This window comes from Ovis aries, chromosome 23 (genome assembly GCF_016772045.2).
Source record: "Ovis aries strain OAR_USU_Benz2616 breed Rambouillet chromosome 23, ARS-UI_Ramb_v3.0, whole genome shotgun sequence".
Classification (NCBI taxonomy): domain Eukaryota; kingdom Metazoa; phylum Chordata; class Mammalia; order Artiodactyla; family Bovidae; genus Ovis; species Ovis aries.
In genome coordinates this window covers 35,624,106-35,638,353 of record NC_056076.1, presented here as the reverse complement: position 1 = coordinate 35,638,353, position 14,248 = coordinate 35,624,106, and the positions used below count along the sequence as shown (strand labels likewise).

Sequence of the window (14,248 nt, the reverse complement as noted above, 5' to 3'; positions counted from 1 at the left end):
TTTTTTTAAAGCTCAAGGTAGATGAAAAGTTCCTAAACAGTGCCTGTTTCTTCAAGCCAGGCAGGAGTTCCAGACTGAACTCCTCAGGGCCTTGCCCCAGTCTGTCCCTCCTGTTTCTTTCTTCTTGTATATATGTGCTCCAACTTTACGTTTGCTCCTGTGGTTCATGGTTGCTGCTTTTTCCAGGCAGTCTTCCTGGGATAGTTTAGGCAAATAGGTGAATGGTGGAGCCTCTCCGTAAATTAGCCAACACTGGAGAAAAGTAGGCTTTGTTGGGGAAACTGGTGTGTTTTATTTTGGATGGAAAAATCTGATCAATTGTCAGTGGGACATTCAGATGAGATGTGAAGTAGCTTCTTAAGGACACAGATCTGGAGCTGAGCGAGATGAAAGTATAGATATGGTATATAGTTTGGTTAACAGCTTATATGTGGTAATTTTAAAAAAGAGTGTAGACTAGAAGAAAAATGCATCAAACCAAATCCTAAAGAAAATCAGCACTTGAGGGAGAAGGAAGAAAGGAGAGGAGAGGAAGAAGATTGAGAACTGGAGGAAAACTAGAAAGATGTGACTTCTTGGAAGCGGAGCATATCAGGCAGGATGAGGACTATGAAGAGTGTTCACTGGATATAACAAGTAAGTCATTGGTGATCTTAATGAAAACATTTCCCGTGGGTTGGTGACGCAGTGCCCCACGGGTTGTGGCAGGCTGAGGACTGGATGGGAGCATTGAATGTAGCCAGTTCTTTCAAGAAGCTTTGCTCTTCAGGGAGGAGAAGGTGAGGCTGTGGGATCTTTTTGAGAGAAGTTATTAAATGCTCAGTGGGAAAGAAGAAAGGGTTGAAGGCAAGCACCAGGGTAGTTACTGATGGGACTTCCAGACAGAAGGATCAGCTTCAGTGGTGATGTTGTGGCAGAGGAACGAGGCGAACGAGGATGTGGGTGCAGTGGAAACATCCAGTTTAGTGAGTTTTTCCTCCTCGTTGAAGGTAGGGGTGGTTACCCACTGAGAGCGAGAGGGCTGGGTAGCAAGTAGTATTCTGCTAAGTGCAGGGGTTGAAATAGTCGCTGTGGAGAAGCCTTGGAGGGTGAAGATGCTGATTAGAGATCAGGGAGACTTCTAAACTGGAGACAGTGCGGTGGTTCCATCTGCATGGCTGTGAGATTTGTATTTTCTTTGAAGCAGCTCTACCTGCAGCCTCGATGGGGAGCCTCAGTGTTAGGATAGAGAAGGTGACCGACAGTTGGTTTGATCCAAGTTGCCCTTTTGCCTGGTAGATGTGATAGAAGTATGGGATGAAGGTATGAAAGAAGTTGGCAAGAAGGTGATTGAAGAGCTAGACCATGTGGTCTAGGGCAGGGGTCCCTTGACTACAGCTCACAGGCCACATCTGGCCCACTTCCTGCTTGTTTTTTAACATTTTACATGTTTATATTAAGTACCTGCAAACTATCCATTACATACCTCTTGACTCAGATAACCTATTTACTCTCTGGCACTGTAAGGAAACGTTTCCTGACCCTTTGTGTAGACTAAAATAGGGTTAGAGTGAAAACAGGATGAGACATAGAGATATGCAGAAAGTAAGGATTCAAGGAACGTAAGTTCTCAGTAAAGTCCAAATATTAAGTACATTGGGCAGTTGAGTGGCAGACCAGGAGGGATAGGAGCTCGTGAGTAAAGATTTCAGAGCTGGAGTGTCTGTGAGTGATGGCCAGGCCCAGCTGGGGCCGTGGTATTCGGGGACCAAGTAGAAGGGGCGGTGGCGGTCAGTGGAGTTGAGGTCAGGGAACTGAGAGCCCAGGTGGAGATACAGAGCCATCCAGCACCGGAGGAAGGGAAGTCTGGGAGCATGCCATTCAGCTTCCTGGTTAGGGATGGTTAATATGATAACAGAAAAGACATGGGGCTTGCTTAAACAAGAGCCAACCCTGGAGAAGTGGCTGGTGAGCCATATGGCTAATGACTGTTGGCTGCTGCGTGACCAGGTCTCCCAGGATGGCTGTTCTCTTGCTCTGTCTGTCCCCTGCCGGCAGTGCCTGCTTCATCTGCTCACATGACTGACCTTCTGCACACCTGCCCCAGGCCCCACCCAGTGACTTTTCTCATCTTTAGGTCAGAATGAGAGAGGGTGCCGGGAGACAGTGTAGCCCAGCTGCTGGGTTAGTAAATGGAAGCATTGCCCAAGGAACTTGGGACCTGGAGCTGGCGACAGGTTCCAGGGGCTGTCAGGAGTCTCACTGGTTATTCCTGTAGAAACCTCCCATTGTTGCTTTAGGTCTTGGGGGCAGGGCAGCATGCGCAGGTGTGTAGGAGGTCCGTCGTGAACAGGGTGACGGTGAGGCAGACACTGCGGTGGAGGACGGACAGAGAGCAGCAGCTTGCCCTCAGCCTCCAGGGACTGATCAGAGGCTGCCTTCATCACTGAGGTCATCCTACAGGGCGACCACTAGGTGGCAGTGTTGTTGAAGAGCGTCCTCAAATGACCTTCAAGTCCTTTCTCATTGAGATCCTGTGATGATTTTCTCTAAAATACAGCAGTCCGTTCTATTCACGGGAGATTCTTCACTTCTCAATCTTCTCATTTTCTTGTTATTGAGCACCCACCCTGCTGCAGGCACTTCTAGGGCTACAAAGAGCTGCATTTCTTGGCAGTGTTTATCCACGGTGACCCTCCTTTGGCCACTGTTTCTTTATATGTCATTCTTTCTTGCCTTTACGTTTTTATATGTCTCCTTTTGTTCTGACCTCAGGACCACAGATAGAACATTGTTAACGACCGACATAAATCTCATGGCATAACTGGTTAAGAATCCTAAATGAAGCCTTTGCTATACTCCCCTGGGGCTTGCGCGGTAATGGCTCACGTACAGTGAGTTCTCTGCGTGTTTCTTGAGTTGAAATCTTCCATTTCTGTAGGCGCCACCTGTACCTTTAGGCAGAGTATGAATTTAATGTGCTGTTCTGTGTTGTGCTTGTTTTTTGAGTAGTTGATGGATTTACAGCTGAGTGACAGTAACTTCCGTCGACACATCCTGTTGCAGTATCTCATTTTATTTCAGTATCTCAAGGGGCAGGTCAAATTCAAAAGGTGAGTTAACATAGGTAGTAAATGCCTTATAAACGGCAGCAAAGAGAAAGATTGCTTGTTGATGTATTTGATGTTTTTTTTTTTAATGTACTGGGCTCATTTTATTTGTAAGGCTCACATCCCTGAAAACTAGATAATCAAGGGTTTTTGTAAGATACAAGACACTAAGGAAATCGTTTGAGAGAAGAGGCTGTCAGTGTCTTTCCTGATGAGCACCAGGCAGCCCAGAGTTCTCAGTTGTCGTGGGTGGAGCTATTCCTCACCTCGCTCACAACTTCTCCCAACCTCATTTGCTAACTCAGCCAATAATGGTTTTCCTCCAGACATGGGACTGTCTAGGACATTACAACTGAAAAAAATTAAATCTCTGAAGCACAGAGCCATTCTGGTTTCTTGGACTCTTCAGAAAGCCTGCTCAGGACCCGTGCTGTGGGTCTCGTACCTCCCCTCTGGTGCAGCCCATCCTTCTTGCCCCACACATCCCTGAGGCAGAGCTCCCCATAACTGCATGGAAGTGTGTAGGGCAGTGTTGTGTCAGTTGTGTAAAGAACGTGGCTTTCTTCCTGCTGGTTTGGAATCCCACTTTCCTCACGCACTAGCCGCACTTCAGCTTTCAGACTTGTAATTTTAAGGTAACACATAGGGAGCACTCAAAGAAAGGTGTTCTTATCCTTGTCTGTTGCGGAGGGCGTGGTATGGCATAGTAGAAACGAGGGGCAGACCTGGGTCTGTTAAGCTTCAGACCTAAGCTTTGAGCCCCTGTAGTCTGTTTAACATAGGCACATTTCCTCGTTTTGAAGTTTAATAAATATGCATGTGAAGTTCTTAGATCCTGGTAGTGTCAGCATTCACTGGATGGCTATAAACTACAGAGAACCTAGTACTCAGTGAGAGCTGGACTAATGGCAGCTGCTAACAATTGGGGTCTGTCTGCAGCCTTCTCTAGGGTTCGGGGGTTTCATTGCATTTAGCATGCGTTTGAAAGGAACACAGTATGAGTTATTTGACTGTAACTTGGAGAGGAGTATGTTAATATTTCCTCTGAGACTTTTATGCCATATTGAACTTATTCTAGAAAACAGTCATTGCTCTGTTCATAGTTAATCAGATTGATTCATTGAATGTTTTATTCACCATTATATATTTTAATGGCTTCAATTCCAACCATCTTTCTAAAGAATAAAGTATAAGAACTTCCTCTTACAGTTTCATTGTCATTGTTCTCATTTTGGTAATTTTTGACACTTTACAGTACAGTTTACTTCTCTGTTACATGTTTTGTGTTTCAGACAGTAGATAAACCTTAAAGTTGAATAAACATTCTTGTAACTCAAGTATGCTTTTATTGCTTTGTTTCCTAGTTCAAACTATGTTTTAACTGATGAGCAATCACTCTGGATTGAAGATACTACAAAATCAGTTTATCAAGTAAGTTCATCACGCAACAAACCCATGATTGAACAAAATGAAAATTTAGAATTTTCTTTGTTTCAGCCCCAAATAGGAAAATAAGGATAAAGTTAAGCTCAGGTACAAGACCACAAACACTTCTTGGTTCTCTGCCTACAACCACTCCTATGATGCAGAAAGTTGTTGAAAGCTTAGTATATTCTTTCTAATCACAGCTACTATCTGAAAACCCCCCTGATGGAGAAAGATTTTCAAAGATGGTAGAGGTATGTGTTTTATATTTACATAGTCTTTTTAGCACCCCGTAAACTCTCAAAAGGCTTCATTATGAAAATGTAATTTATTTTCCCCAGCATATATTAAACACTGAAGAAAACTGGAACTCATGGAAAAATGAAGGCTGCCCAAGTTTTGTGAAAGAAAGGTAAATGTATACTCAGCTCAAGCAGTATGAGAAAGGCATTTCAGAATATAGCTTGACACGATCAGTTTACATGACATCCGGATCTGTGTCAGTGTGTTCATGTAACAGTATAAACTGTACTCTATAAAAATACAACTGCTTTGATTTACTTCTGTTATTATCAAAGGGAAAATGCTTGCTGTGTACCCACATCTTGTCGTTTGTCCCCTCATGATGAGTGTGATAATATGAAGCGTCCATGTACTTTAGGAAGAAAACAGTAACTAAATTTTCTTGTACGTTTAACATTGTTCCATCTCTGCCATCCATCTGAAGTCCCAGTGTGTTTTCACAGAACGTCAGACAGCAAGCCCACAAGAGCAGTACGGAAAAGAGCAGCGCCGGAGGACTTCCTGGGGAAAGGGCCCAGCAAAAAAATTCTGATGGGCAAGTAGGTAAACCTGGCTCCATAGCGGGGGTGTCATCACAGAAGCTTTTACATTGTGAAAATATTGCTCTAAGAACTCTCCAGGTTTTGTGTTTTTCCAAGTTTCTTGTGTTTGGTATGTACATATATGACCAAAGCAAACTACACCTGATGAGCCTGTAGGGTTCATACGAGACAGAACTTCCGTTTTGTCTCCGGCTTCCAAGGTCCATGGCTATAGGTTCTGCCTTATTTTCCACGTCAGACAGTCCACTTGCTGTCAGATTGATGCGTCGTTTCTGGCTGTTGCAGGGTGCTGTAATCCTTTCATTTCTTCCACCTTCCAGTTAACTACTCTTCTCTTTATACTGCATTCGATTATTTTAGAAAGAAGTTAATAGTCATTATTACTTAATAAAATATATGCTCATATAGAAAATTTGCTAAATACCAAAATGTAATGATCAAAACTCATCGCCGCCCCAAAACTCACTATTTACTCCAACTATTTTTATAGCTTTAACATATAAGAGAATGGTGTCCATAAACAACATATTTTTTTGTGTGTGTTTTGTAGTGATGAGTTAACAAGGCTTTGGAATCTCTGTCCTGACAACATGGAAGCCTGTAAATCAGAGACAAGGCAAGTTTAAAATGTTTCATATGAAGTGTTGCTTTTCTCAAATGTTAACTAGCATAGAACTTTTTGTCAGCTATAAGCAGAGCTCAAAAGAAATTTTAAAATTTATTGTGGTTGACTTCTGCTCAGCATAATATAGCTTTCCGTAGAACACCTAGAGGTGCTGATAAAATAATTGTAGAAATCACAAGAAAGAAGAATTCACAAAAGGGAGAATGAAAAATCGGAGTAAGAACTACAGGTTGGTTACTTGTAGCTGGGGAGCAGTGCAGGTTGAGTCCCACTTTGGGAACCAAAGAACGTGGGTTTTATAGCAACAGAGCACAGAAAGTATGGCTTCAAGCCTGTAGACTGGTCACTGAGTGCCCCTGGGTAAAGCTGAGGCCCTCAACACACTCTGTTAAAAAAAGGGCCATGCGGAAGGAAGAGGGACTTGCTCACTGGCACAGGAAGCAAGGAGCTTATCCACTCCCACCTGAGATGTGGGCAAAAAGAAAAAGGTATTCCCTGAGGAATTATAACCATATCTGCTGTTATGTGGCCTCTAAGAGTTTAAACTTATACTGCCCGCAGCAGTGTGAAAGAACAACCTAAGCTAAGAGGGTGAACTAAAAACTCCCAGGCGGCTGGCAGAAAGCTTTTTCTAGCGAGAGGGGGAGATCACATCTTCTACCTAATTCACTCAGGGATTCTACAGATAAGTCTAAAGATAAGCGCACCATCCAAACCTAAAACCATGACTAAGAATCAACAGGTAGAATAAGCAACTAAAAGGAACATGACAGTCTCAAAAAGGACCAGGCAATTTGAAAAAAACAAGTAACTCTTCTAGCAACAAGAAATTATAGCCATTTTGTACAACACAGAGAATATAGCTAATGTTTTGTAATAACTGTAGATGGAAAATAACCTTTAAAAATTGGATAAAGATTTGATGTCTTTTTTAAAAAAGAAAACACAGCCAGTTGTCATTTCAGTATGACAAAATTTAAGTCTCTTTGGAGAGACCTTTTAGCCTGCTTGCGTGTATCAAATTTTACTTCTAAAGACAAATTGAAGAAAGATGCAGTTAAAAATCAATCATGCCACCACGGTAACAATCTAAACTAAACTCAGTGTGAAACCATATTGTCTGGGTCTCATTTCAGTTTGGTTCTGGTTTTTAAAAAAATTACCCATGGATGTGAAAACCTCCTGCTTGCTGGTCAAATTTAACTGCTCTCAAGCCCCGGGCCGCCCTCTGCGGCAGCGCTGCTGTACATGGCAGCACACAGCGCTGTGTGTTCCCCTCCAGGCTAGACTGTATATAACCGGGGCCAGGGGCACTACACTGCCCTCCACTGTCCCCTTGAGAAGTTCAGTTTTGCATCACCTCCTTAAAAATCTGAGTTCCTAAGTAATCCAGTTGTAAATCAGTGTGGTTAATACTAGAATCTTTATTGCCTCCATTTTATGAGTATTAAGCACATACATGATCTTCACTGGTTATTTTAACACCCAGGGAATACATGCCAACTTTGGAGGAATTCTTCGAAGAAGCCATTGAACAGGCAGACCCTGAAAACATGGTCGAAAGTGAATACAAGTAAGTAATGTTTCTCATGAGCTGATTTCCTCTATCTTAAGCACCGCATATATACCAGAACACTAAGGAAGACCACTGATACAAGTAGTACTTTTCGCTTAGATGAGGTTATCTTCCAGCTTCACGTTACTCCATGTCCTGATTTCAACGACCATTCCCATTTTGACAAACAAGCAACTTAGAATGCTTTCTGTCAGAAGTGGAAAGATCCCCTTAGAACCTGTCTGTCACCTCCTTTCCCTGTTCCCCTTCAGTTCACGGTATGTCCAACAGCCACTGACCTCGTGGGGGCATCCAGATCACTTGCAGAAACTTTTAAATGGAACAGATCTGTGCTCTGGATTCTCTGTGGCTCACCGATTTCTGGAACAGGATCTCTAGTCTTTCTTGCCATACTGTGTACCACCTGTTACTGCCACAGTGGAGCATCTGGCAGATTCTGTTCTTGGTGTCGGTGTTTACGGTCTAGACTACTGGCTGTGTCCTATCCACCAAGGTTGATACTGAGCAAATGAAAGTTTGAACGTTATATAAATTTCTTTAAAAAGCAGATAGTACATTACAGGGTGAAATCTGTTGGGTTTATAAAACATTCTGAAGCTCACAGCTGCAGGCAGCACTGCCAGTGAGGATAGAAACTCAGTGAGCCTCTGACTGTCTTTGTAAGTGGTGAGGCAGATGGCATCTGTCCTGCACACACAGCATCTGGCCAGTCCTGGACGCCTACTAATTGACCTTTAAATGTCTGTAAACTTTTAAAATGCATTTGCTGCCTATGAACCTGCCCCTTTGGACTCTGCTGGTTTCTATTTGTAAGTGAACTGCATGCTGAAAGGTTCTTTAGGGCTACGGTCAGTGTGAGAAGAATGGTGCCTTCAGCTACTGATCTGAGTGTAGAGTTTCTTCTGGTGAACTAAGTACATTAACTAGAAGAGAATATAAAAATTATAAATAACTATATAAATCACAAGATTGATGTCTCTTTTTACAGGGCTGTGAACAACTCAAATTATGGTTGGAGAGCCCTAAGACTGTTAGCACGGAGAAGCCCTCACTTCTTCCAGCCAACCAACCAGCAGTTTAAAAGTTTGCCAGAATATCTCGAAAACATGGTAATAAAGCTAGCCAAGGAATTACCAGTAAGTAGGAGTGATGAGTGTTTTATCCTTCAGTTGGTGTTCTCTTCTTTTGTAAAACTACTGTTGCTGTTTGAGCTAAGAGCTGAATTTCACTTTGATCATGTGGAAAAAATATGATCCACAAACCCCGTTGTTTCAGAATGAGGAAATGCCTTTGAGTATTCATTTATAGGAAGTATCAATACATAAACTGGTGAAGTAACTTCACGTGCTGTATTAAGTTGTTATACTTTGGTTACTCTTCCTGTTGGTCAATGCATCCTACTTTATCACAGGCAGGGCCCATGGGGTGGGGGTAGGCAACTTGGTCTATCTTCCTACTCTGTTCTCTTTTCTAATACAATATGGCAATAACTATACTGTATGCAAGCAACCAACAGTTACTCAGAGCATGTTGTCAAGCACATGGTTGGTCCCCGGTCTGCCCTAGATTGTTGTTACCACGTATGTGCTGGGCACGTGCAAGTCATCGCACCAGGCTTCCTACTGGCTCCCTTCTTCCCAGGCTGGGGTGAAGGGGGTCCTTCCAACCTCTGGTTGTCCCCGTCCTTCCTTCTCCAGGTTAACACTGTCCCACTGTGATCCTTACCTGATGTTCATGTTTAACATTTAACTGCAATCTCTTATCTAAGATCAAACTACCCGCACTTCTCTGATTTTAGAAGTTGGTACTCTAAGACATTCCTTTTACTCATTGTAGCCTCCTTCTGAAGAAATAAAAACAGGTGAGGATGAAGATGAGGAAGATAATGATGCTTTACTGAAGGAAAATGAAAGTAAGAATTGAATTTTCTTGGCTATTTTACAAAATTGGAAAAGATTGGGGTTCTTTGTTGAGAGGTACGTTATTTGATCTACTTCTCAACTTCTGTTTATCTCAGCTCTGTTTCTTATAGTGAGGAATCTAAAGCATTGCTTGATAACAACTTTTCCAATAGTGCATTTTATACAATAATATTAAGTGTTGGGAAGGAGAGCACTTACATTTGAATGCACCTCATACTTCTTAATTCTCGGGGTTCAGATTGGGGGCTGCTGGTTTCAGGGGAAACCTTCATGATTATAACACAGGCACCTTCATGATTATAACACAGGCAACAGCTTTAGTTTTACATCCCTAATGATCATAAGAATTCAACCAGGGGAAATATAAAAAGGAACTGTTCTACTTTTAAAATCAAGCTTACTGAAGTCTGAGTGGCCCCGTGTCCCATTATGGGCTTTGACTCATACACATCCTCGCATTTTGTTCGTAATTACTTCCCCTGTGTTTTCTAGGTCCTGATGTTCGTCGAGACAAACCTGTAACAGGGGACCAAATAGAGGTATTTGCCAACAAACTGGGTGAACAGTGGAAGGTCCTGGCTCCTTACTTGGAAATGAAAGACTCAGAAATTAGACAGATCGAGTGCGACAGCGAAGACATGAAGATGAGAGCCAAACAGCTGCTCGTGGCCTGGCAGGACCAAGAGGGAGTGCACGCAACGCCCGAGAACCTGATCAACGCGCTCAACAAGTCTGGGCTAAGTGACCTTGCAGAAAGTCTAACTAATGACAATGAGACAAACAGTTAGCTTCGTCCTTTTATTATTATTATTAAAACTGTGATAAGGTTTTGTTACCAAGCAGCATTTGATAAGAGGTCCACTGGTTTTGGTAAACAATAAACATTTTTATAACAGTTGTACAGTTGGCTGGTGCTCCACGAACAACAGAATGTTTGTTGGCTCTTGATGACTGACCTCAGGGTTTAGGGGGAGAAGTTGGGGAAATGGCCAGAATATTTTTGTTAATTATATATGTGTAAGTCAGTTAGCAATGTTCAGGGGCATGGTGTTCCCTGAATGCCATGAAGTTACAGAATTTAACTTGCTGAGAATCCCGCAATACTACTTTCTGAATCTGCATGACTGCTCTAGTCTCATATATGCTTTAAAGCAGAGGATCAGCAAACAGTGGTCCATTTGCCACCTCTTTCTATAAGTAAAGTGTTTACGGCACAGCCACACTGATCCTTACTTAAGTCCTTCCTACCTATGGACTCCTTTCATGCTACAAAGGTACCTACAAAGCTTAAAACGTATGAAAATATCTGGCCCACTACAGAAAAATGTGCCAACCCCCAAGCTTAAAAGAAAAGGGGTGAAGTATAAAACCTAATTCTTTTAGCCTTACAGGACTTAGGTCTCAAGTCACTTAAAACAGGGCTACATACCTCAGGGATTGCTGTGAAGTTCCAACGAGATGTGTGTGAAAGCGCCTTGCACACAGCTCAGCACTGTGGAGTGACGGCTGGCCTGGACCGTCTACTTCTCCCATTCCCACATAAGCTTACCCTTCAGGGCTCTAAGGTCGTCACTGTTTTAAATGCTGAGGACGGTCTGAGCGCCTGTCACCCTGTAAATGATCCTGGTGGGGCTGTCCCTTGCTGGCCAGTCCAGCAGTGCTCCAGCACAGCTCTGGTATCAAAAGGGCTTTGGGGCGGGGGCCGGGGGGTGCACAGCCTGTAAGGCACGCTCAGGAATCACGACGTTTTTTTTTCCTTATTCTCCTTTTCAAAGATCTTATACATGAGGCTGAATTCTAAAATAGTCTTTAACAGTTTAAAAGACACCAGTAGAAGTCCAATTTCTTACACTTCAAGAAATCTTTGGAATAATGCTTTTTTGGATCAAATAAAATGAAGTCAAGTTTTTCATAATGACAGTTAAGAGATTACAATTTAAAATGCTAATCCCACGAAGGCTCCTATAACTTTGTTCTAATCCAACCTGACCTAGTAGCTACAGCATCCTCCAAATCATAAAATCTGAATCCTAATTGCTAAATTTTTGTCCTCAGAGTTGTTCAGAACAAAATAAGACAGTGAATAAAAAAGTTCTCAATTCACAAGCATCATACCAATAGATAAAAGAACCACTACAGTTCTCATGAGCTCGTCCTCCCTTTCCTGTTCTGCACTCTCTCCAAGGCAAGAGGAGGACTGACTGCCAGTATTAAAGCTTAGCTGAAGAAGCTATTTACAGGTAAGTTTCCCTGAAATGCTTATTTTACCCTCTAAGTATTCTTAGATTACATTGTTCAAACTTGAGAGGAAAATGGCCACTTTTTTGTCACTGCTGTGCTCTGTAGAGCCTTTTAAAACAACATAAGCAAAGATAGAGATTTCATGATAATCCCTACAACTTTATTATAAATATCTAATGCAGAAAATAAGACAGTTAGCTGAATCCTATCCTTTCACTCACAATAAAACAAAAATGAGCTGATTAGAGGGTATTAAAATCTACCATATACTGCAGAATCTCATATTCTTGATATTTCTACTAAAAATCACTGGTATTAAATTTTGAGATAGACATGAAGTTGGGAGTTGACAGAGTAGAAACAAACACCCAACTGAGCCAAAGAACAGATCTGATAAACATGGTTGCATCCATCATCCAAAGAACTTGTTACTTTCACAACTTTATGTTTCTTTTTAAACAGGCTAGCAGGTGAAGAAGATACTATTTTCAAATAGATGCTTGAGAGCATAATTAACCATCTGCAGAAACTATAATAGTATTAAACATATCTAAACTTCAGCCAAGCTCCAAGAGACAAAAGACTTGAGGTCAAAAGCTGTTAGTCCCTCTTTTTTCTTTTTTTATTAAATATCCTCATTTTCTAAAAATAAGCAACTGGAGCTTGTCAACATTTTAAGGTTCATTACTACAAAACCATAGCAAAGTTCAATGTACAAACCATAGTACATCAGAGACACAGTGACAAATGTATAATCAAATGTACTATTATTTGATCACAATTTATTTTAAAGTCATGAAAAGCCAGCAACAGTCAGGCTGGACAAATACTTGATTGTACCCATGTTTCCATGGGGGTGGGGACGCAGCACTGAGTTACACAATGAGATCAAACTTACTTCCTTTCCACCTTCCTGGCAACATTTGTGTTAGATAAGGCAAAGGATGGGCAGCTACTGAATCACTGGTGGTTTGAACCATGCAAGAACAACAAATAATAGAGTAATAGGTGTGCAATAAACATCTGATTGCTGAATCTTGGGCTGAAAAAGACAGAAAAATTATCACAGAAGGTAATAATGGTTGAAAGGCATTTCAACTCATAATTTTTAAAAATTAATCCAAGCAATAAGCTTTTTAAAAAGTTCTTCCTGCCACCTTTACACAGGGCAGCACAGTCCAAAGGCAATTTTCTCTTTTCTGTAATTTCTTAGGTTGATAACACGGAGTGGTCTGCTTCTGCCCTCTCTTGTTCCACGTGAGGGGAAACACACAAAACCACCTAAACATCTTCCAAAGCTCTGGGTTATAGATATGATCAACAAATAACATTTATTTCACACCTAAGCATAAATAGCTAAAATGAAGATTACTGTTCACTTTCCTCTTCCATTATCTCCACTCTGCGAGGCCCGTAGAGTAGAACGTAAGCTATGTGCCAGTCTCCACCACCAGAAAGCCGTAAGATATCCTCTGGTGTCACAATGCTGACCTTATCGTCGTCAAACTTGATCCATTCATCTAAAGTGTGAGACAGAAACACAAAATTTATCTCATAGATGACTTTTTCAGAGTTCCATTGCAAAAAAGGTACTGAGGAGTTTTAGGCACAGTAGTATTCCATCTGCCATACCAACAGTTCTCAAAGTGTGGTCCAGGGACTACGCACATTCAAGATCTTTTGGGGGTTTCCATGAAGATTACAATTATTTTCATAACACTTCTAAAGCATCTGCCTCCCCACCCCCACCATTCTCTGAAGAGTGCTTTGGAATTCTCCAGAGGTTATACAGTGTGTGATAAAGCAGCAGAAGACAAGCAGAAACAGGAGAATCCAGCTGCCTCCTGTTCAGCCCAACAAACTCACAAAAATGTAAATCAATGCCATTAAATATTTTACTGTTTTGGAAAAGATTGTTATTTTTAAAATGTTAGTTGGACTTCCCTGGTGGTCCAGTGGTTAAGAATCTGCCTGCCAATGCAGGGGGCATGGGTTTGATCCCTAGTTAGGGGAGATTCCACGTGCTGTGGGGCAGCCATGCCCATGTGCTCTACAGCCTGTCTGAAGCCACGGTAATGAGAAGCCCGCCTGAACAGCAACAAAGACCCAGCGTGGTGAAAAAGAATATATTTCTTAAACAACTAATCTGTAACAAATTATGTTAATATGTAATGACTTCATTAATGGCAGTCTCAAACTAATTTCTCAGTTTTCTATTTTAGTAAATATATTAAAGATACAATTCTTATAAACACAATTTCTTCGGAATCCTCAATAATTAAAGAATGTAAAAGAGGTTCTGAGATCAAAAAATTTTCAGGATAAATGTGCTAAAAAATTTAAACTTGTCAAAACAGTATGTAACAATTGGAAAAAAAAAACAGAATCTTTACCTGGTTTCCTTTTCACCCATGATACATAATGGCCTGAAGAGCTAGACCTTCCCTGATGCGTTAGCACTGCTTGTAAATCATAGTATCCGCAATTATTGGAGCCAATGTCTAAAGAAAGACATAAATCCAGTA

General features: G+C 41.6%; 2 protein-coding genes across 3 annotated transcripts in view; one reads left to right on the top strand and one right to left on the bottom strand.

Moving 5' to 3' along the window:
- THOC1 (THO complex subunit 1) overlaps positions 1-10,381 on the top strand; it is a 36,431-nt gene extending 26,050 nt beyond the window's left edge. For both annotated transcript variants that reach the window (XM_027961077.3, XM_012103511.5), the window contains 10 exons: positions 2,992-3,092; positions 4,454-4,520; positions 4,718-4,768; positions 4,856-4,926; positions 5,261-5,356; positions 5,910-5,975; positions 7,474-7,557; positions 8,549-8,696; positions 9,397-9,472; positions 9,975-10,381. In XM_027961077.3, coding sequence (XP_027816878.1) covers positions 2,992-3,092; positions 4,454-4,520; positions 4,718-4,768; positions 4,856-4,926; positions 5,261-5,356; positions 5,910-5,975; positions 7,474-7,557; positions 8,549-8,696; positions 9,397-9,472; positions 9,975-10,270 — 1,056 coding nt within the window. In that variant the 3' untranslated portion in view covers positions 10,271-10,381. The remainder of the gene's footprint in view (positions 1-2,991; positions 3,093-4,453; positions 4,521-4,717; positions 4,769-4,855; positions 4,927-5,260; positions 5,357-5,909; positions 5,976-7,473; positions 7,558-8,548; positions 8,697-9,396; positions 9,473-9,974) is intronic.
- USP14 (ubiquitin specific peptidase 14) overlaps positions 10,267-14,248 on the bottom strand; it is a 37,175-nt gene continuing 33,193 nt past the window's right edge. Inside the window, exons 15-16 of the mRNA XM_027961079.3 lie at positions 14,117-14,224; positions 10,267-13,243 (exon numbers count right to left, since the gene is read on the bottom strand). Coding sequence (XP_027816880.1) covers positions 13,092-13,243; positions 14,117-14,224 — 260 coding nt within the window. The 3' untranslated portion in view covers positions 10,267-13,091. The remainder of the gene's footprint in view (positions 13,244-14,116; positions 14,225-14,248) is intronic.